We start from the raw sequence: 23,041 nt of genomic DNA on the forward strand, positions 1-23,041 counted from the left end.
GCCTCTTGGTAAAATGCCAAATAAATGTCTTTATTTATTTATTTTATTATAAAATTCATTAAGTACTTCTGCACTGTGATATTGCCATTTCTTTTTGAAAGAATCAGCACAAGCAACATCAGCACTGCTGTTAAGCTTGAAGGGCATTGTGATGTGACAGATGATGTGTCTGTCTACTAGCACTTTTTCACTGATCAGCACCAGGGCTCGCTGTATACTGACCAAGTGTGTGTTTTGCTTTTACATCACATAACTTTATCTGTTCAAGTTGGAGAAATTTTCTGGTGGTTATCCGGTGATGATCTGACAGGCACATTTCACATAGTGAAATAACAATGTAATGAGGAACTGACCAACCTTAGGACTGACCAGAAAGGTGTTTGGAGATGACTACTGCACTCAGGGGAGGAGGGGTGATAGTGAAACTTGAGAAGGTACATTGTGGTGCTGCTGTGGAATTTGGGATTTAGCTGCTATACAGTGTGTGCATGATATTGCTGTTGGCTATGCTATATTGCCCCTAGGTGTGAAAGATAGGTGGGTAATGTTAAAATATTTTAACATTAAGAACAACCTAAAAAAGATAGGTTGTTAATTTAACCCAACATGTTGGTTTGACTATAATTCCTTTAACCATGTGTGTAGGGTTGACCATTCAAGTTTACCAGGTCAATTTTACCTTTGTCAGATAGAGTCAGGTGCAAGCGCAGGCGATTTATTGAGGGAAACATAATAGAAACAAGCCAGGCAGAAGCAAGAATTATGAATGTGTCCAAACACAATAAAATAGTTGTACAAGTGTGCACACCCTATTATAATGGGGCATGTGACTTTGATCAGAATTAACCAATCATTTTCATCAAAAGCGATTATCATACACCATTCATCAATGAAGTGATTCTGTTTACCTCCAATTAGAGATCAGCTGTTTCTCTAGGATTTTCTTGACATCATCTTGGTTTCATCTGACTGCTGAAGCCATTGTCCTCAGAGAGATTACAAAACATGTACGGGATCTCATTGTCAAAAGTTTTTGGTCAGGAGAGGGGTACAAAAGAATTTCCAAAACAGTAGATGTACCATGAAACACTGTGAAGGCCATTATCAACAAGTTGAGAAAATGGGGCAGCACATCTCTTTTCCACTGAAACGGTTCCCGTTCTGGTTCCGGACCCCGTTCTCGGACAGTGCTGGGCCGAGCGAACTGGAGCCTATTGCCACGAGTTTCCACAGACTTGAAAACCAATGGTGATGTAACGGGTTTACAAACGTCGCTACGTTTTGTTTACGTGACTATGGTGGCTCGGCGATAGTTGGCAGCGTGTCCAGTGTCGCTGAATTCAATGAACCGTGTCTGTGGAAAAGTGGCTACAGTGGCATTACCAAGAATCAAGAATTACCAGCCATCAGAGAGGCTGCCAAGAGACCTACAACAACATTAGAGGAACTGCAGGAATACTGGGCAAGGATTGGTCACTCCCTGCATGTGACAACAATCTCTTGTATTCTTCACATGTCTGGGCTGTGGGGTAGGGTGGCTAAATGGAAGCCCTTTTGCACAACAAAATCCAAAATGTACATACAGTTACCCCAACCATGTGGCAAAATGTGTTATGGTCCTATGAGAGCAAGGTAGAACTATTTGGGTATAATTCAAGACAGCTTATCACCCAAAGAACATCATACCCACAGTGAAGCATTGTAGTGGCAGCCTCGTGCTATAGTCTAGCATGGATAGGCCTCTGTTAGACAGCTGAAGATGAAGAAAAAAATTTATCTTCCAACATGATCCCCTCACGAGGGGATCCGAGGAGATCCCCTCACAATTTGATAGATCTGGAGCTTTTTATAAGAAAGAGTGGAATAAATTGCCAAATCAAGATGTGCTAAGTTGGTAGACTCTCACCCAAAGAAGACTGAGTGTGGTATTACAAGCAAAAGGTGCTTTAACAAAGTATTAGTTAAGAGACGTGCACACTAGGTTAGCTGAAGGTTTTTCTTTTCCTTTTTCCTAAAATGTTTGTATTTGTTTTTCACTTGAATTTTGTTGGTTGCTATATCACAATAAAGGTGGAAAAAGGCAAACTCAAGTTTGAGTTTTACCTCAAGTTTGCAATTACTAGAGATAACCACAGTTTCCATCTGAATGTATTATCTAAGCTCCCTGTGCCACTGTCTGTCCTTGAAGGAGGAATGAGGTTATTTGAAATGGAGGCTTGTCAGCTGAATTATTAACTGATAAATAGTGATTGTGTAAATGCAGTTTTGAATATTTTTTTGATCACCTGCTGGAAGTGAAGCATTTTTGCCAGTCAAGCCAAAACCCTCTCTTATTCACAGAAATTACTATGCTAATATTGAAAGAGTAAAATTGGTATGTGGAGTAAAACATGTATGGCTTCATCGAGCATCCAGCAGTATTTTAATGAGGGGGCTAAGAATAATGTCTCTATCAGAGTCACCTTAGTTAATATGATCCTAGTTACCAAACTATGATTTTTTTTCAGAATTTCCTAGAATTAACAGATTTGTAGTAACAAAGTAGGTATGTTATATAGGTATATTTACAGTTAAATGACACAGCAAAAACCATAAACAGTACAAAATCATGCCTGCTTTCTGGCTTAAAATGTAATTAAAATATTCCAACAGCTATACCTATGAGATATAACTCCATTGTGTTATTTTTTCGCTTTTTTTTTTCTTTTTTTGCTTGTGTGAGGGTGTACATTTATAAACTGTTTTTATGAGAAAGTGATATGAATTCATACGGCTGTTTTTAGTGTGTGTGCTTGTAGGAGGTTGACTTGTTGTCAGAAGACCACTGCTTATATGTGTAAGGAGCTGACGCCTTTTTATAATGAAGAATAATACGGAGTAATTTTAGACTGCTTTAGCTCTGTGTGGCCTGAGCCGAATGCTGGCAAAGCGGGTATGTGTGTGCTTGCTGTGTGTTATTACATTATGCTAAGAAGCATGAGTGCCCAGGGACTCTTGGCTTCTCCACCAATACAAAAGTAATTAAAGATTTCTCCACTTGGGCTGATAGGAGCCCAATTAGTCTTGCTCTTTCATCAGAGTTTCTGTGTGAACAGACTGTCTCCCTGAAAAACCTTTCTCAACGACAGCCTCCCACACCTCCTTAATCATTATTAATGCTAATGCAATTACAGTTTTCTCTTTTCACCAAGTCACTTTTGTATCTTTAACAAAAAAATAATTACTTAATCTCAGAAAACTTGAATATTTAGATTTCAACTGTCAGGTCATTTCAACCAAGTGTTATGCTATAAAAGCCACATTTGCTTTGGGAATTACACATCTTCTTTTGATAATACTGTATTGTATTGAAACTTTAAAGAATTATGATATTTGTTGTTCTTTTGTTTTTTACTTTTTAATTTTTTAAAAGATTTTATACTTAAGCTGTTGTAGGCATATAATTGGTTGCTTAGTTATTTTGTTGATAGAGAACATTGTAACCTCTGAGCCATTTAGTAAATTACCCTTGTAAAAGTCTATGTATAATTCTGTTTTGTGTATTAATTTACTTACAAATCAATTTTCTATTTCAATTTTGCTGTGACTATCTGAGAATCTCCGTGCTCAAGAATCACTGAAAAGATATCCCCTCAGCCTCCTTAATTAGTCAAGCCTGATTTTTAAAAAATTAAACCTTTTGATTTGTAAAATTTGATTTTATACCCTATGAAAAGTTGTGTATTGGGCCTCATTTATCAAGCTGCATATGAAAGGATTTACTCATAAATCATTTGTGGGAGCATTTATACAAGACATTATATAAGACATTTGCTCCCATGAAAATCCCTTTCACAGTTTAGAAGTCATTTAGTGTTTCTAGCCCCTGTAACCTTTTCTGTTTATGGAGTTTTGTGGGCATTTCCAAAAAGTTGTGAATCTGGTGGGAATTTTTATTTTGGCTTGGCTTCTGAAAATATTTACATACTTTAATGAGCCACATTATCAGTAAATGTATCCAGACCTGCTTATATCAGTATTAAACTCATAATCTTGCAGAACACATATTACACTTTACCAAAAATTAATATTTAACGTAGTTGTACGGTTCTGTGTTTGCAGCAGAGTGTTGAATGTGGCTTGTTTTGGAGACCTCCTGGGTTTTCATTTATTTATGAATGACCCAAATATCTGTAATGATGTTCCAAAAATGTCAGATTTATTTTAATAAGGACATTCATACTGGAATGATATTTAATGAATATTTATTTAATATTTTGCTTTTCACAGAGAGTTACTGTTAACATAATAAGAGCTTCTTGGTTTTCTTATGATATTATATTATTTATCCATATTTTTATCCATGCGATTATTAACAATTTGACTGAATTACAGAATTAAATAAAGCAGTATCTTATGATCACTTTGTTTACCTCATCTATCCATTTAGTGATTATATCAACTCAATATCTTTAAACGTATAGGTGAAAATTATGTACAGGAATTCTACACTGAATTTAGATTTGAAATTGATGCCCTAGTGAAAAGAATGGATATACCACATTTCATCAATTTGAAATGCTTAAAAAAAAACCTGTGGACCTTTTTCCTTGGCATCTGTTCTTGCACATCTCTTTTTTGGTAAGGCTGTAAACACAAACAGAGAGAGAGAGAGAGAGAGAGAAGATTAGTCCCTACTTGGTGTTAAGAGCTACTGCTTTCTTACAGAGAGAGCCTCAACTTTGAGCTCACAGACATGGGGCATGGGGCACCTGATAGATACTGATGAATACTAGGGTCTTGATGACCCCCCTCCACACACACACAGACGTAAGAATAGTGAATTTGTGAGGTTATGACTGTAAGGTGTGTGTGTGTGTGTGTCAGTGTCTGTGTATGTGGTGTGTATCAGTGTGTGTTTGTGAGCATATGTGGGAGGAGGTAATGATCGGCCAGAGAGGATGTCCTGCACTTCAAACCGCGATCACACTGAGTGTAAAGGAGAAACCATGTGAGTGTGCTTCTCTTTCATCTCTCACTGCCCTGTCTGTCTCTCATTTCTCTCTCCATCCTCTCTCCATCCCTCCTTCCGGTATGAGACACACACTACAAAAAAGTGAGGATGTGTTTCTAAAAAAGGAACAGGAAGAAGACATACAATCCTGAGAAATCTTAACTAGTAGTTGCACATTTCACTTGTTTAACATACATGCAGTCGTTTCTGGCTCATTAGCACAGAAGAACAATCATTGGTCATTGTATTGCACCCTTTGTCTGGTTTAGAAAAAAACTGGCTATGAGTTATTTGGTAGCTGAAAGAGTCAGCTCTTATTGGTGAGCTGAGCCAAATGATGTGAATCACTGAAAACAGCTGGAATTCCCTTCACTAGGCCATGCACTTACATAAGAACATGATTGGCAATAAGTACTTATGATTTTAATAGGGATGGGTGGATTGATCCAGAGAAGTATTAGTACTTTCACTACTGAATCAGTCCTAATATAAAAAAATTGATAATGTTTGGTTATTTATTTATTTTTTAGTTATATACATTGTTAGACACACAAAAATGTAAAACATGCCAGAAGTTTATTAGATACTGCAATGGCAATACCATAAATGTGATTAAATATTCTTTTATTCATTCATCTTCAGTAAGAGTAAAAACAAGTATTTAACAAGTGTATTTTATGAAATTTAATTTTAACTAAAAGTATATTTCATAGTTACTTTTTTACATCACCATCTCTGACTATAGCTCAGTATGTTCAGGTTTCCTCTTGGTGTGAGAGTCGGTATTGACGTACCAGATGGTGGACGATGTCAGGATGCACTGGATGACTGCAGAGTAGAACTGCATCAACAGTCACTTTTTTACTCAATACTTGTTCATTTTGTCTGAGGCAGTAGAGACTATTTTGGGTCCTCTCAATTATGTTAGTGGTGTTCAGATCCCGATTAAGCAAGCTGCAGATATGTTTGGCTAAAAATATGAATGTGTCTGTGATGATCATATGCTGTGAAAAAGTAAGGATGAATTTCTAAAAAAGGAACAAAAAGAAGACATACGATCCTGAGAAATCCTAACTAGTAGTTGCACATTTCACTTGTTTAACATGCATGTAGTCATTTGTGGCTCTTCTCAATTGTGGCTCTTGATTATGGGAGTAAATTAAAGATTCTTTTACTGCCACACAACTATGGAGAAGATTCTATGAAGTGCAATACACAAACGGATGCAAATGCTTTTCATTTGTAACATCGGACCGAAAAGCAAAACCTTCATCGCACTGACCTTATGTCACTTGATCTCTTTAATGAAAACAATCACCAGAGGATTGCTGTTTAAGAATTAAATGTTGACTGTGTGTTAAACGTGAATGTAATTTCCCATTGGATTTATAGTATATAATTACGCTATTCAGTATTTGTATTGGGAATGCACTACTATTGCACTTTAAGTACATTAGAAAAATATTACACACCTTTACATGAAAGTAATACTTATCTGTTCTTGTTTATTTGAATCACAAAAGAAACATACCATATTACTACTAGTAAAGCAACTGTCCACATCATAGCTTTCTACCTTGTTATCAAACAGAAAATGTTTTCACTGAATTTAAGCAAGATATATTCTAGTGATGTGGTGCAAGCAACCTGGCTGTTTCATGTGAATACTGAGATCCAGCTCACATACATGAGCCATTTTTTTCTTTCTTTTTTTTTTTTATTTTTCATTTTTTTAGGTGTAGGCAGTGCTGTTAGTCTTGCTGTGTAATTCAATCAAAATGCTTCCATGGAAACCTAACCTCTTTTTCATATCTGAGTTGCTCATTACTGTGAATAGTGAGACGTGTGTTTGACAGTCTGCTGTGTGTATGAGACAACGTGACAGAGAGGGTCCACTGCACTACTGCTTGTAGTAGATGCGCTGAATGTAGTCAGTGTATTAGGGGAGGTGATCAGTTACCGGGACAAGTGGAATCTTGATGCTTCTTAATAAACCACGGACCCAGCATGCACAATAACATTAATGCAGGGATGGTTACTATATTTGTAAGTGCACATTTGTAGTGCATTGCTGATTTAACAATTATTTAATGGGATGTTCTAAAATGAAATGCACAGTATGTTATTTTGGTAATTAGAAGGCAGAGAAATATTCCTTATAGTTAGGTGAGGAAGAACAGTCACTGGTCATAGTAGGGATGGTGGATTGATCCAGAGAAGTATTACTAGTTTCATTACTGAATCAGTCCCAATATAAAAATACAGTCAAGTCTATAAGTATTTGGACAGTGACACAATTTTCATAATTTTACCTCTGTACACCACCACAATGGATTTGAAATGAAGCAATCAAGATGTGACTGAAGTGTAGACTTGCAGCTTTAATTCAAGGGGTTTAACAAAAATATTACATTAACCGTTTAGGAATTACAGCCATTTTTTGCAGAGTCCCTCCATTTTCGCAGGCTCAAAAGTAATTGGACAAACTAACATAATCATAAATATTAGGATTATTTTCAATACTTGGATGCAAATCCTTTGCAGTCAATGACTGAACCCATGGACATCACCAAATGCTAAGTTTCCTCCCTTGAGGTGCTTTGCCAGGTCTTTACTGCAGCCGCCTTCAGTTGCTGCTTGTTTGTGGGTCTTTCTGCCTTCAGTTTTGTTTTTCAGTAAGTGAAAAGCATGTTCAATTGGGTTAAGGTCAGGTGACTGACTCGGCCATTTAAGAACATTCCATTTCTTTGCCGTTTAAAAACATTCCATTTCTTTGCCTTTTCGGGCTCTTGGGTTGCTTTCACGGTATGTTTTGGGTCATTATTGATCTGTACTGTGAAGCACTGTCCTATCAGTTTTGCAGCATTTGACTGAATCTGAGCAGAAAGTATAGCTCTGTTTTTCAGAATTCATCCTGCTACTTCTATCAGGAGTCACATCATCAGTAAACACCAGTGACCCAGTTCCATTAGCAATACTTCCTCCACATGTTTGACAGATGATGTGGTAAGCTTTGGATCATGAGCCCTTCCTTTCTTTCTCTATACTCTTCTCTTCCTATCATTCTGCTACAGGTTATTCTTTCATCAGAACTGGTCAGGCTTTTTTTTTTTTTTTTTTTAGAGTTTTTTTAAGCAAAGTCTAATCTGACATTTCTAATGAATAGCTACCAAATACAAATTCAATGCTTGGAATCAACTCCACACCTTTTATCTCCTTAATTTGTCATGAAATAGTGAGGAAACCGGCCACATCTGGCCACGAAACTGCTTATCAGTCAATTGTCCAATTACTCTTGAGCCTGTGAAAATGGAGGGATTCTGTAAAAAAAATGGCTGCAATTCCTAAACGGTTAATGAAATATTTTTGTTAAACCTTGAATTAAAGCTGAAATTCTACACTTCATTTATCTTGTTTGCTTCATTTCAAATCCGTTGTGGTTGTGTATGGACTGTCTGACTGAATTGATAATGTGTGATTATTTTTTTCATGAAATACATTGTTACACACACAAAAATGTAAAACCAGAAGTTTTACATACTGCAATGGCAATACCATGAACGTGATTAAACATTCTTTTATTCGTTCATCTTCAGTGACAGTAAAAACAAGTATTTAACAAGTGTATTTTATGAAATTTAATTTTAACTAAAAGTAATTTTCATAGATACTTTTTTACATCACCATCTCTGACTATAGCTCAGTATGTTCAGGTTTCCTCTTGGTGTGAGAGTCGGTATTGACGTACCAGATGGTGGACGATGTCATGATGCACTGGATGACTGCAGAGTAGAACTGTATCAACAGTCACTTTTTTACTCAATACTTTTTTATTTGTTTGAGGCAGTAGAGACTATTTTGGGTCTTCTCAATCATGTTAGTGGTGTTCAGATCCCACATAAGCAAGCTGCAGATATGTTTGGCTAAAAATACGAATGTGTCTGTGTTGGTTATTAGTGGGTTGCCAGTTCTGACAGTGTCTTTGTGATTTGGGTATTTCTGGAAATCTATAATCAGTTCCTTGGTTTGGATTTTTGAGGATGAGGTTGTTGAGATCAATCCAATAATAGAGGTATCATCAGGCATATTTGAAGAGAACTGTTGTGACTGGAGAATTTGTTTGTGAAGTGTAAGAACACAGCGCTGAGGTGCGCCTGTGCTGAGTGATTAGGCATGACAGCTTGCATTTTACACTTTCACAACCTGTGTGTTTTATTGCTCAAGCATTCAAATATTCAACAGCACAATGACGAGTTCACCTTCAAAAAAACAGCTGCCAGGGCTGTGTTAAACACTGAGCTGAAGTCCACAAAGAGTAAGCGGTGTAGTTGTTAGGAGATTCCAGATGTTGAAGAATATGGTGAAGCGCCAGATTGACAGTGTCGTTATTGGATCTGTTGGTTCAGTAGGCGAGCTGCAGTGAGAACATGGACCAGTGTTTTATTTAAAGTAGATCTATGTAAAGAGTGAAGACATGCAATATTAAAAAATATATTTGACATATATTTGATATATATTTGATATTTGACATGGCTGAATCAAATATGACATCAAACACCATCTATGCATATCGATATCAATAATTTGGCACATACCAATAAAGCCTCAGTATTGTCCTCAGCGATCAACCTCTGTAGAAAGCCATTGTTCATTTAGCCACAGTGGGAATCCTTTTATTTAGAGCAACAAGTGACTAAAAGAACAAACTCATAAGTGTGTAAGCAATAAAAGCCAGTGCAGAAAAATACAAAGAAGTGTTATCCTTATATATCCTAATATTGACTGAAAGTTGTTCTTTAGACTTTTCTTTAGTTGTTCTTTAAAATTTTAAAAAGTAAAAATTACTGGGCCGGTTGTACTGGAGGGAGAAGAAATTCACTTCACCTCGTCATTTGAAAAATGTTAATTGTAATGTAACAAATAGCAAAAATATCAGTGCTTCCTGATGACCTAGACCACATCGAGTTCTACTCCTACCAGCCAAGAACAGGAATCTGAGGCTACAGTGAGCACAGGCTCGGAAGATCGGAAAAATGTCACCTGTTCTAATAAATCTTTAGTTCTGCTGCAACATGCACGTGGTAGGGTCAGAATTTGGCATAAACAGCATGAATCCATGGACCCAACCTGCATTGTGTCAGCAGTTCTAGCTGCTGCTGTTTGTGTAATGGTGTGGGCAATGTCTCTTGGCACACATTGGGCCCCTTAATAGTAATTAAGCATCATTTGAATGCAGAGCCTGAGTGTTGTCATTGAGCATGTTCAGCTCTTTATTGTCACAATTTACATATCTTATCATGGCTACTTTCAGCCTGATAATGCACCATGTCACACACAACTCATCTCAAACTGGATGAACATGATAATGAGTTCGGTACAATGGCCTCCCCAGTCACCAGATCTAAATCCGTAAGAGAACCTTTGGGATGTAGTAGAATGTTGAATGTGCATCTGTCAAATCTGCAGCAATTATATAATATAATCATGTCTACATGGAGCAGAATCTCAAAGTAATGTTTCCATCACCTTGTAGAGGCTGTTTCAGCTGGTTTTAGCCTACCCAGTATTAGTAATAAAGATAAATAAAATGTATTAAAAAAAATGAAGTGGCCACTGGGTGTATATCCTGTATTATGAAAATGCACCTACATTTTCTGATATGATATTTTTGCCATATTGCCCACTTCTGGATGTTGGTATAACTGAAGATGTCATTATTGGTGCTGTTACCACAACTCTGCAAATCCCACTGGACAGTCTGTCCTCTTTTCTGTGCCCTCCATCCCTTCGTCCCCCCTTCATCCATCTCTGTATTTATTAATTTACAATGGACCTGCTTATGATTTCTTTTGAAGAGATGGAGGGGAGTAGTGGGAGACCGAGCTGTGGCGTTCACGCTTGGTTGGATCCCGCGGTGCCTGCATTATGCTGATTGCGTTCTTTCCAGTCTCACACCCAGCTTTGATGTAGCATTATGGTGAAGGAGAGACACACACAGAGCAGAAGGATGGAGGAGTGATACAGAGAAAAGATTTTTTTCTATATATAACAAAAAACTTTATTTATAGAACACTTTTCATACATGTGGTAGCTTTTTCCTTTTAAAGAGGGGTGACATAAGAAGGTGGGGTTGTATATGAATAGAATGTGGTCTTTGTATCATTATGTATGCCTAATTTCTTAATCCACTCAAATTACCTAACTTTGGAGAAATGTCTCTAGATGTATTACAATTTTGAGTTTATTCTGAAGAATACTTTGAAAGTACTATTAGTACACCAGTCATAAAAATTAAATAGGCATAAAAATTAAACTACATACAGTATTGTGCACTATATCAAGTGCAACTGAAAGTACATTTTAAAAAAATCTAGCTTTGTGAGTCTATATAGCACATTTAAAGAGAACAAGTAGCATTGCTGCCTCACAGATCTGGGGTCCCAGGTTCAATCCTGATCTCAGGTTACTGTCTGTGTGGACAGTAAAGTGGGTTTTCTCTGGGTTCACTAGTTTCCTCCCTTTGTCAAAAACCATTGGAGGATTGGCTATGCTAAATGACCTGTGTGTGTTGCCCTGCAATAGACTCTATATCATTACACCTAAAAGTACACCAATTGGTTACTTGGCACCTAAAGTACTTATTTAAAGTACACTTTGATGCTAGTATTCCCCTCCCCATTTTTTTCCCTAATTTGGTCACCTGCCAATTCCAACCCACCAGCCAGCAACTGCTGCTCATGATGTTCACCCTTTTCCTCACAGATGAGCTTACAGACACCCACGATTGGCTAGTGTGGCTGTGATTGACAGGAGAGTGAGTATGCCATCCCTCCCACCCAGAGAGCAGAGCCAGTTTTGTTCTTTTGGACTCCCGGCCACGGATGGCTGTGGCATTTCAGGATTTGACCTCGCAATCTCAAGACAAGGGCAAACACGTTTCTGTTACTCCACTGAGGAGCTCAGTATGCTAGCATTACCTGTAAACTTAACGTAGTATTACTTAGGTACACTTAGTGTACTTCATTCTAATTATACAATAATATGCTTTAGGAAATTTGGGTAAACTTTATAACAGTAATGATAATGGCACGACTGGGCAGTTGTGTGCTAATCTGTTATTACAGATAAACATTTGCTAATGAGTTTGTGTAAATATTTTATTGTGCTTACATTGTTACATTGGTTCTTTGCTCCTAAATTGTGTTGACACTTATGGAGGTGGAAGGAGTTTGAGAAGGTCAGATAGAAGATATTTGGCTGCATTTAATTTGCAGTGGCATTTCATTTCGCATTGCCTCTTGAGCTCTTTAATCTCATGTTCTCATTCTCTGTCTGTCTCACTCTCTTTTTCTCACAGTTGTCGTGTTGTACATACAAGGCATAGGAACAAAAGAATGGAGAGAGGTGAGTCTGACTATTCATTTTTCTCAAGGTCATTTACTCTGAGCCTGTCAGAAATGTTTCATCCTGTGTCTCAGGGATGGAATGTATCGGGAGAAAGTTAATCAAAATTCTTAATGGACAAAGGAAGCGCTTTAAGATGGAGTGAAGAATGAAAGATTTTTCCATCAGACAATCTATGTTGTGGCTGGAGAATAGGATAGTTTCCTTTAGATTGGAGATGTTATCTCTCTACTAATCAGCCTCTATTTCATACTCACACACACGTCAGGGTTCTTGCTTTTAATTTGCACTTTGTACGACAATCAAAGACTCTCTGTGGAGGAGCCTGCAGGGAGTCAGTCAGTCTCAGTGAGTCTCACTTACTACATCAGTATACAAGACCTTACTCTCATCAATAAACTGATTGATTGAAGAACTCTTCCCACACTGGCTATTTACAGACACACACCTTCCAACCTGGTAGTGACTATGTTTGAAATAACCTGTTCCATTCAATCAGAATCAGGAGTTAAGGCAAATTACAACAAGGTTAACATCAGAACTTACAACTTAAATCCTCATTGATTTATTTGACTTATAATTACAAAAAATACCCTAAGATTGATCTATTGCATCTGTAGCATATATGAATAGGGACAGTGAACAGGTATTTTTGTATGTTTCTCAGTGAGAAAAGAAAACTTGCTTAATTGAAACTCACTTATAATGAAATTCTAAGAGCAATTGTTGGGGTATTTAATAAATGTTATTATCAAATTTTTGTAAATTTGAAATCTGCTTAGTTCATCCTGTCAGATATGGACTATGTTTTTGGAGTGAATCATTTGTTGTTGTATGTTAACAACATGACCTCTGTATTTTCTTAGTGTCTGCCTGATCGCACATGGATACCACAAAACCTTACATACATTACAGATGAAGTGTTTAAAAAATGCTAGAGTGTTCCTTTTTTTGACTTTACATGAGAAGCAATAACTAGAGACCTTTTCTTTGTTTCCTTTCCTCGCTTCTTACCTCCTCCCTCCCTGAGGAAGCGAGGAAAGGATGGAAGAAAGGGGAAAAAGAACAGGAGGAATCGAGAAAAAACATATTTACCAAATGAGACATCGTTACACGCTGAAGTGTCAATTTAAAGCAACTTTCATGCATTCAGTTGTTGACAATATGTTTCCCAGCTGTATGACAGATCTGTATACATGACAGTGATTACACACTAAATTACCCTTTATTACACATGCTTAAATTAAACAAGATTCAAATCATCTGACTTCACCGTTTTAAAACCAAGGCATATTAATAGACTTTTCTGCAAGGATTTTATGTGTACACATTGTTTATTTAATTAAGATGATAAATTTGTAATTTTAGTGGTTTAGTGGTTAGCACTTTTGCCTCGCACCGCCTCCGCCCTGTGCGTGCGGAGTTTGCATGTTCTCCCCGTGCTTCGGGGGGTTCCTCTGGGTACTCCCCAGTCCAAAGACATGCATTATAGGCTGATTGGCATTTCCAAATTGTCTGAAGTGTGTGAATGTGTGTGATTGTGCCCTGCAGTAGGTTGGCACCCTGTCCAGGGTGTATCCTGCCTTGTGCCCCGAGTTCCCTGGGATAGGATCCAGGCTTTCTCACGACCCTGTGTAGGATAAGCGGTACAGAGAATGGATGGATGGATTAATTTTGTATTTATTGTTCATTTATTGTAATTTGTTTATTAGGATAGGTGGAGCGTTTTTCAGTATACCATAGGCTTACGTCATGTGCTGCAAAAATAAATGCTTCCACATAAGAAACACCTTTCCTTGCTCTACAAGCCTCCTGTCTCCTCTCTCCTTGATTCCCTTGACTGAATTTTTAGAAATGGTACCTTTTTAAACATCATAAAAATAATGGGCTGAACAAGGTAGGATTGAGGAATCAAGGGGGCTTGGATTAGTAAAGGGGAGCCTTGAAGATAATTAAACATCATCAATTAAAACCTATTTATACCACGTTTACCTTATTTACATCATATTTATTTCTAAGAGACTTACTGAATGAAATTAGAGCTTTGCTTTGCTGCCAGATCAGAGAGCTGCCAGTCGTCTCCCACACTGTGTGGATGCCAGAAAGGAGCACAGCTTGGACTGTCCCATATGTTTCTGTCCAATGTTTTCTCTAAGTCCACAAACCCTTAGGGCATGATAATATATATAAAATGTACACTCAGGTCCATAAGTATTTAGACAGTGACACAATTTTCGTAATTTTGCCTCTGTACACCACCGCAAGGGATTTGAAATGAAGCAGTCAAGATGTAATTGAAGTGTAAACTTTCAGCTTTAATTCAAGGGGTTTAACAAAATTATTGCATTAACCGTTTAGGAATTATATGCATTTTTTACATAGTTCCTACATTTTCACAGGCTCAAGAGTAATTGGACAATTGACTGATGAGAAGTTTCATGGCCAGGTGTGGCCTGTTTCCTCTTTATTTCATGACAAATTAAGGAGATAAAAGGTGTGGAGTTGATTCTAAGTGTTGAATTTGCATTTGGTAGCTGCTCATGGGAAATCTCAATATGTGGTCCAAAGAGGTGTCGATGCAAGTGAAGGAGGCCATCATTAGGCTGAAAAAAACAAAACAGACCTATCAGAGAGACAGCAGAAACTTTAGGAGTGGCCAGATCAACAATTTGATACATTCTTAAAAAGAAGGAATGCACTGGCGAACTCAGCAATACCAAAAGGCCTGGAAGACCACGGAAGACAACTAAAGTGGAGGATCGCAGAATTCTTTCCTTGGTGAAGAAAAACCCCTTCACAACATCTAGCCAAGTCAAGAACACTCTGGAGGAGGTTGGCGTATCATTGTCAAAGTCTACAATCAAGAGACGCCTTCATGAATGTAAATACAGATGGTTTACCTCTAGATGCAAACCACTGCTAACGCTCAAGAACAGAAAGGCCAGATTAGACTTTGCTAAAAAAAAAAAATTCTTAAAAAAGCCTGACCAGTTCTGATACAAGATTAACTTGTACCAGAATAATGGGAAGAGAAGAGTATGGAGAAGGAAGGAAAGGGCATACCACCACATGATCCAAAGTATACTACATCATCTGTCAAACATGTGGAGGCAGTGTTATGGCATTTGCATGTATGGCTGCCAATGGAACTGGGTCACTGGTGTTTATTGATGATGTGACTGCTGACAGAAGTAGCAAGATGAATTCTGAGGTGTATAGGGCTATACTCTCTGCTCACATTCAGCCAAATGCTACAAAACTGATAGGACAGCGTTTCAAAGTGCAGGTGGATAATGACCCTAAACATACTGCGAAAGCAACTCAAGACTTTTTGAAGGCAAAGAAATGGAAAATGGCCGAGTCAGTCGCCTGATCTCAACCCAATAGAGTATGCTTTTCACTTACTGAAGACAAGACTGAAGGAAGAAAGACACACAAACAAGCAGCAACTGAAGGTGGCTGCAGTGAAGCCTGGCAAAGCATCTCCAGGGAAGAAACTCAGTGGAAACTTGGTGATGTCCATGGGCTCCAGACTTCAGGCAGTCATTGGCTGCAAAGGATTTTCATCCACGTATTAAAATTATGGTTATATTTACAATTATGTCACCTTGTCCAAATACCTTTGAGCCCCTGAAAATGGAAGTACTTTGCTTAAAATGGCTGTAATTCCTAAATGGTAAATGCCGTATTTTTGTGGAACCTCTTAAAATAAAGCTGGAAGTCTACACTTCGATCTGTTTTATTTATTTATTTCAAATCCATTGTGGTGGTGTATAAATGCAAAATCACAAAAACTCTGTCATTGTCCAAATACTTCCGGACCTAACTGTATAACATATATATACACATACATACACACATTGATAAAGATAAAGCAAATGGACAGCTATGTTTTTTTAGGTCTCATAACAATTTGAGTCCTCCATTTAACCATTTTTATAAAACCACTCAAGCATCAACTATTGTAGCTTTGGGCTGTTACCCAGATCCTTTTTTTTTTTATATATCTACTATGATATGGCAGGACGGTTGTAAAAACATTCAGAAAGTACACTCACAGCACAGATAGAGTGCATAAAATGTTCAAGAGCCCTGTAAAAAAAATTTAGGCATGAATATGAAAAGCTTTTAATGCTAATCTCCAGTTGAAGTGTCTTGCTGAGACTCTTGAAGGCTTATATCTGAAGTTCGTTGTGTCTGTTATTGACAGAGCCATCAGTCATCAGAAAGTTCCAACATACCTGATACCTGACCACATTACCATTTCATGGCTGAAGGTTATCATAGTGACTTAGCAATATTTCAGTTCATAATAATGTTCAACGTTCAGTGCATAATAATGCTTTCAAATTTATGAGCCATAACTGAGTCATTTGTTTTTATTTGTTATAGTTAAAATAATCTAGTCATTTGTATTTAGTTATTTTGGTTTGGATGAAGTACAGGAATTCAGGTTTAATATGGCAAGACATCACTATTTAAACATCTAATGCACTCAGTGTCATAGGCAAAATAATAAAATAGACTTAAATGAAGGTGTACATGTAGTCTATAAAAATACTTTGGTGGTCACCAAAACTAGTGTCTGCTCAAAACTAGTGTCACTTGTTAACAGAATTAGAAATTCTTTCCTCTTACAAATGTTCCCATTTCATTTACTTTAGAGATGGGTATAAAGAGCTGATTTGAAAAATCACTTTCAGAAGTACGTACAGAAATACATTATATACTAAATCACCTTCATTTGTTCTGTCTTGAATGCTGTAAGCAATCAGATAATTATGCTTCTGTAGGTCAGACATTCCCATTTCTTCCACTCTTTTATTCTCTCTCTCTCTCTCTCACACATGTATGCACATGCACACACACACACACACACACACACACACACACACACACACACACACACACACATACAAACACACACACACACACAGGGGCAGGGCTAGGATTTATTCATGAGGGTCAAGAAGGGTTACAAAGATATTTAGAAGGTGGCACATGTGATACGTATGGGAGGGGTTCATACAAAGCAATCACATAAGTAATAAACAACAACCTCATGATTCTGTGCAATTATCAGGTTAAATGAAGCCAGTGTTATATGACTTAAAGAAAAGCTATAATAAATAAAACTGCGAGCCATAGATTCTGAAAGAGTTATTTACTACAGGGCCTTTGCCTGTCCATTCTGTCTTTTAACATACTGATTCTCAAAGTGGGCCCTGAGAACCCCCAGAGGAATGTGAAGCTTAGCCTTGGGGTCTGTGATTTACTAATTTAGTTACAGAGGTGGAAATCATAACCCACCATTATTCAGCTTATTAAATTTATTATTGAGCTTTTATACACAAGTCTGTTCAGTCTCTTAAATTTAAGGGTTTAGTCCAAACCTCAGTAATCCAGAGCAAGTTGGCCTGTGTGTACCTAACCTAACTTGGATCAAATGTTCTTTTGGTGTAAAGTTCAGAAATAAACTTTTTTGTCAAATAAATAATAGTCAGAAGATTAGTATATGCTAATGAGAATTATACACTTTTATCATTAAACCAGACTAATATGGATTAATCAGATAAAAACACAAATCTTACTGAGGAACCACTCTGTGATGAATTCTCCGCTCTTTCAGCCTCCTCAAAGGGTTTCACACATCATTTCCTGTAATGTTTTGACTTGTGTTTGCACACGACCCCTCCAAAAATTACCTGAATCAAATGACCCGAGTTTTTAAATCTATAAATACATTTAATCTCTTCTCGTTTAATTGCCGTAAAAGTGAACATGTTAAAGAAGCTTTTGTTGAAAGTGGTACTTGCAAGTGGTACACACAGGCACACAGTCTTTGTCACTTGTGTGTCCTCTGAATAAGACATGATGAATCAGTCAGTATTAATAGCTCTTGAGACAATGAAATACATTTGATGGCTGTGCAGGTACCTTTAACTCTCACCGGAAGCCTCACAGTTTCTTTCCAGTGGTGACTGTCACAGAAAGGTAGCTTGCTGAGAGACCCTGCCTCTGCCTGCCAGGCTTCATTCAGCAGGAGGTCTAGGAGATGATTTATGCGGGGGCAAGCAGATCAGATAGGGGTGCATCGTAAGAGAGGGTTTAGGAAGAAAGGGTATTGAGTAAGGAAAGAAGAAGCATCTTCCAGGGCATCCTCATTTTCCTTTACAAGTTGACGCTGTAAATCCCTGTATCAGTAAAATTAATGAAGAAATACAGAATGTATATATTGATGAAGAAATACAGAATGTATATATTGTTTACCAATCAAAAGAAGGTCACTTTCATGCTCATGATATTTTCTTGTTGATATTTTCTACTTGCACTTGCATATTTTGAGCCTATTACAAAGTTGAAATAAGACATTAAATGTTTTAGGAATGTGATAAAACCGAAAAACATAGTATCTCAAAAAATATCTTTTAAACTATTTGATATTATTAGCAATTCCAGTAAGCAGTCATTCACTTTATTAAGCTAAAATGGAGGTAAAAAAAAATGCATTAATGCATACTGACAGTATTGCTTAGATTAAAGCTGGATCTGTAATTTGGAGTTAGACTGTAGGGCACTGAATTTGACTGACTGTCTTTGAGGCTGTAGAGGGTTTAGGTGTTCCCAGGTACAGCAAGCAATCAATAGCTCATCACTGCTTCTTAAGGAGCAGGAAGCCCGCTGTTTGATGGGAATCAGAGTTTGGGGCTTAAAGTTACCATGGTGACTTGAAGTAAGATATAGAATTAAATGCTTTTGGCAACTCTGTGGGAGGATGAGACATTTCTGAGGAATTCTTTTACAGTCTAATATGCTATATATTATAGATATATAATAGATGTGAAAATAAATAACATATGATAGATGTGACAATAAACAACACACCCTGAGCTTTTATTTCTGAACCAGTTCTTCTTTCTATTTCTCAGTATGGCAGAACGGAGGTGATTGACAACACACTGAATCCAGACTTTGTACGGAAATTTGTTCTGGATTTCTTCTTTGAGGAGAAGCAGAATCTTCGGTTTGATGTGTGAGTACAGATTTATGTCTGTATGTTGAGTAGTGATGTAGAGTAGTTTTGTATAATTGATACATAGTGAGAATATAATAAAGAGAAGTATATAGTATGATGATGAGCAAGTGGGTTTTTAATCCAATACATTGTTCTAAAAGACTCAATTTGAAACAGCAGCTCCCCCCTCTCCTTCTCTCTCCATCTCTTTGTCCATCTCACTCTCTGGACTCCCTGGAGAGGTGATCGATGTCCTCAGTGGGGGATTGGGGGAGTGCTCAGGGTGGATCAGGTGCAGCTCACAGCAAACTCTCACTCAGATCATTCACATGGATCAGGACTTGACACCCTTCCAGATTTCACCACAAACAGCATCTGACTGTATCGATGTTCACAACGTCCTCTTACTTTTCTGATCTTCTGTCATTCCTCTGCCAGGCATCTCACATACATCATCTCTTTACAATATCCCTCTCTCTTTCCACCTGTCTGTACTATGCATATACCTTATTTTATTTTATAATTGCCTGTTTCATCTACTGCATGTCATAGCTGTATGTACTACTCTTTTTATCTTTCACTTTCCCCTACATAGTGAGAGTCCTGTTTCATTCTCACCACCACCTTCACACTCTTTATTTCTCTCTTGTAATAATCAATAGCAACTCCAACACAGCTTTCCTCTACTTGAGGGGAAGGCACTGTTTATAGGCCATGTGAAAAGTTGCTGTTGTAAGAGACAGAGTTAAAGATAAACTGTGCACATAGAGTGTGTGTGTGTTTAACCCTTTCTTGCACCTTGTCCACACTTATGGACAATCAATTTAATGTAATGGACAGTCAATTTAATGTAATATATTAATTTAACATATAATGTAAATCACCTCCAAATCATACGAGACCATTACTGTAATTGCATAAAACATTATACTGATTTCTGTTGCTCTCTAGACTATTTGCCATTCTCATTGAAGCATATCTCGTATATATCTGTACCACCTTTCTACACAAAAGCCTAAATTATGTAAAAGAATTTTTGTGCCAGACTCCAATGAACACCATAGCTTTTGTTAAATCTGTTTTTTATTGGATTTTGGATTTTTGGATCATCATTCCTACACATCCATTTTCTTTTTAATATAAGTGATATTTAGAATTTTTTTTTAGAAATATAAAAAATATATTTACCTTTAAGCAAAGAATCTGGATAAGTTATTTAATTATTTATGCATGAAAGGGTTCAGTTTCACATAATATGAACATTTCATTTCAATTTCATTTCGACATTTCAACAACGCTTCATTTGTTTATGTGTCATGGTTTGTTTGGAAGGATGCCCACATACCTGGCCCTGAGAAGGGGTCAGTGGAGAGCTGAAGTCCCCAGCCATCTGGATGTCAATAAACAGATGGAGCATGGCATCATCTGTCTCTTTAACCATGTGCGTAGGGGGTCTAGTATGTGTGTGTGTGTGTAAAGATAAGGAGCTTTAAGAGAAAGGGGGTCTGTAATATGTTTGTCACACGCAAAATGTGCAGGATTTTGTCTATACTCAGAAAAATATAAGGTTTGACTATTGCACAGTCCTCTTTAGTATGCTTTGTAGGATTTTCAGCTATTTTCAGATTATTTAATTAAAATACAAAATAAAATAAATACAGTAATATATACTCCTCAGCAGAAATATTTGATTTCTGTTTTATTATTAGAGTCAGTGTGTTTTTTTCATTGCAGCTAAACTTTGTGGTAAATTTACTGTATATAAGTTATGGCTGGTGGTGACTCTTGAGTCATTGTGTTTGGTGAGCCCCCATTGTGTAATGTTGATGCTAAGCTAATCCCCACTGAAAATCATTAGGGGCTGAATTATTGATACCTCTTATGTTCACTGTGTACTTGTCTAAAATATGCTGGTAGTGTCAGTCTCTTCATACTTCACTTTCTTGCCAAATGTCATTAACACCATGTACCTCTGTGTTTGTTTTAAATGCATGACCCTCTGTCCAGTTTACTACCATCTGATTCACACACACACGCACACACACACATTCCAGATTTAGTCTCCCCTTTGCTGTTATAATAACCTCCACTCTTCTCGGAAGGCTTTCCAATAGATTTTGGAGCATGGCTGTGAGGATTTGTCCATTCAGCCTTTAGTAGGGCGCAATCAGCATTCCAGTTCATCCCAAAAGTGTTCAGTGAGGTTGAGGGCAGGGCTCTGTGCAGGCCACTTGAGTTCTTCCACACCAACCATTGCAATCCGTGTCTTCATGGACCTCACTTTTTGCACAGTGGCATTGTCGTGCTCTAAAATGTTTGGGCCCCTTAGTTCCAGTGAAGGGAAGTTGTAATGCTACATCATACAAAGACATCATATACAATTGTGTGCTTCCAACTTTATGGCAACAGTTTGGGGAAAAACCACATATGGGTGTAATGGTCAGGTGTCCACATACAGTACTGTGCAAAACTATTTGGCATATACAAAGAAATGCTGTAGAGCAAAGATGTCTTCAAATGTAATGAAATTAAATGTTTCATTAAAATAAAATACCATGAAGAGCAGTAAACAGTATTAAATCAAATAAAGTCAGTATGTGGTGTTATGACCCTTTGCTTTAAAAAAAAGCAAAGTCTCAGGTACAATGTGTGCAGTTTTATAAGGAAATAAGCTGTAAATGTTACTGAGCATCTTGCAGAAACAGCCACAGTTCTTCTGGAGACTTTGACTGCCGTACTTACTTCTTATTTTTGCAGCAAAACCCAGCAGCCTTCATTATGTTTTTTTTGTCTGAAAAGTGTCTTATGTAATATGCTGCTTTCTTTACTGACATACAAACATTCTTCTGTAACGTTTAATTTTATGCTGAAAAACTGATTTTTGGAAATCTAAAATGTTTTTGTACTGACTCAATACTGACTCAATAATCAATAAAAATCTATAACAAAGTTTGTACTAAAAAAGAAGGGTGCCAAAAATTTTGCACCATACTGTACTTTTGACCATATAGTGTACAGTCCCCTTCGAAAGTATTAGAATGGGAAAGCCAATTCTTTTGTTTTTGCTATACACTGAAGACACTTGGATTTGAGATCAAAAGCTGAATATGAGACAATAGATCAGAATTTCAGTTTTCATTTCCTGATATTTACATCTAGATGTGTTAAAAAACTTATTGCACCTTTTCTTTAAACCCACCCATTTTTCAAGTGATCAGAAATATTAGAACATATGACTGACAGGTGTTTCTTGTTGTCCAGATGTGCTCTGTTAGATTGATTGTTTAAACAATTAATAGCTCTGAATGTCTACTCTTGATTTGAGCCCTGAGTTTCACCTGTGAAGAATGCAATTGTTGTTAAAAAGGAGAAACCAACATGAAGCAGAGAGCTGTCTATGGGAGAAAAGCAAGCCATTTTGAAGATGAGAAGAGGGAACATTGATCAGAGCCATTGCACAAGCATTGGGCATAGCCAATACAACAATTTGGAATGTCCTGAAAAAGAAAGAAACCACTGGTATACTGACAACCAGATATCAAACAAGTCGGCCAAGTAAAACAACAGCAGTCGATGACATCTCTCACCTCTCGTATGACAGCTATTAACTTGGGAGGGTGAGGGCTGAC

At 37.3% G+C, this 23,041-nt stretch overlaps 1 protein-coding gene across 1 annotated transcript in view; it reads left to right on the top strand.

The window, feature by feature from the left end:
• LOC113533199 (copine-9) overlaps nt 1-23,041 on the top strand; it is an 89,380-nt gene that overhangs the window by 7,441 nt on the left and 58,898 nt on the right. Inside the window, exons 3-4 of the mRNA XM_026925269.3 lie at nt 12,351-12,397; nt 19,327-19,430. Of these exons, the coding sequence (XP_026781070.1) occupies nt 12,351-12,397; nt 19,327-19,430 (151 nt within the window). The remainder of the gene's footprint in view (nt 1-12,350; nt 12,398-19,326; nt 19,431-23,041) is intronic.

This window comes from Pangasianodon hypophthalmus, chromosome 2 (genome assembly GCF_027358585.1).
Source record: "Pangasianodon hypophthalmus isolate fPanHyp1 chromosome 2, fPanHyp1.pri, whole genome shotgun sequence".
Lineage (NCBI taxonomy): Eukaryota > Metazoa > Chordata > Actinopteri > Siluriformes > Pangasiidae > Pangasianodon > Pangasianodon hypophthalmus.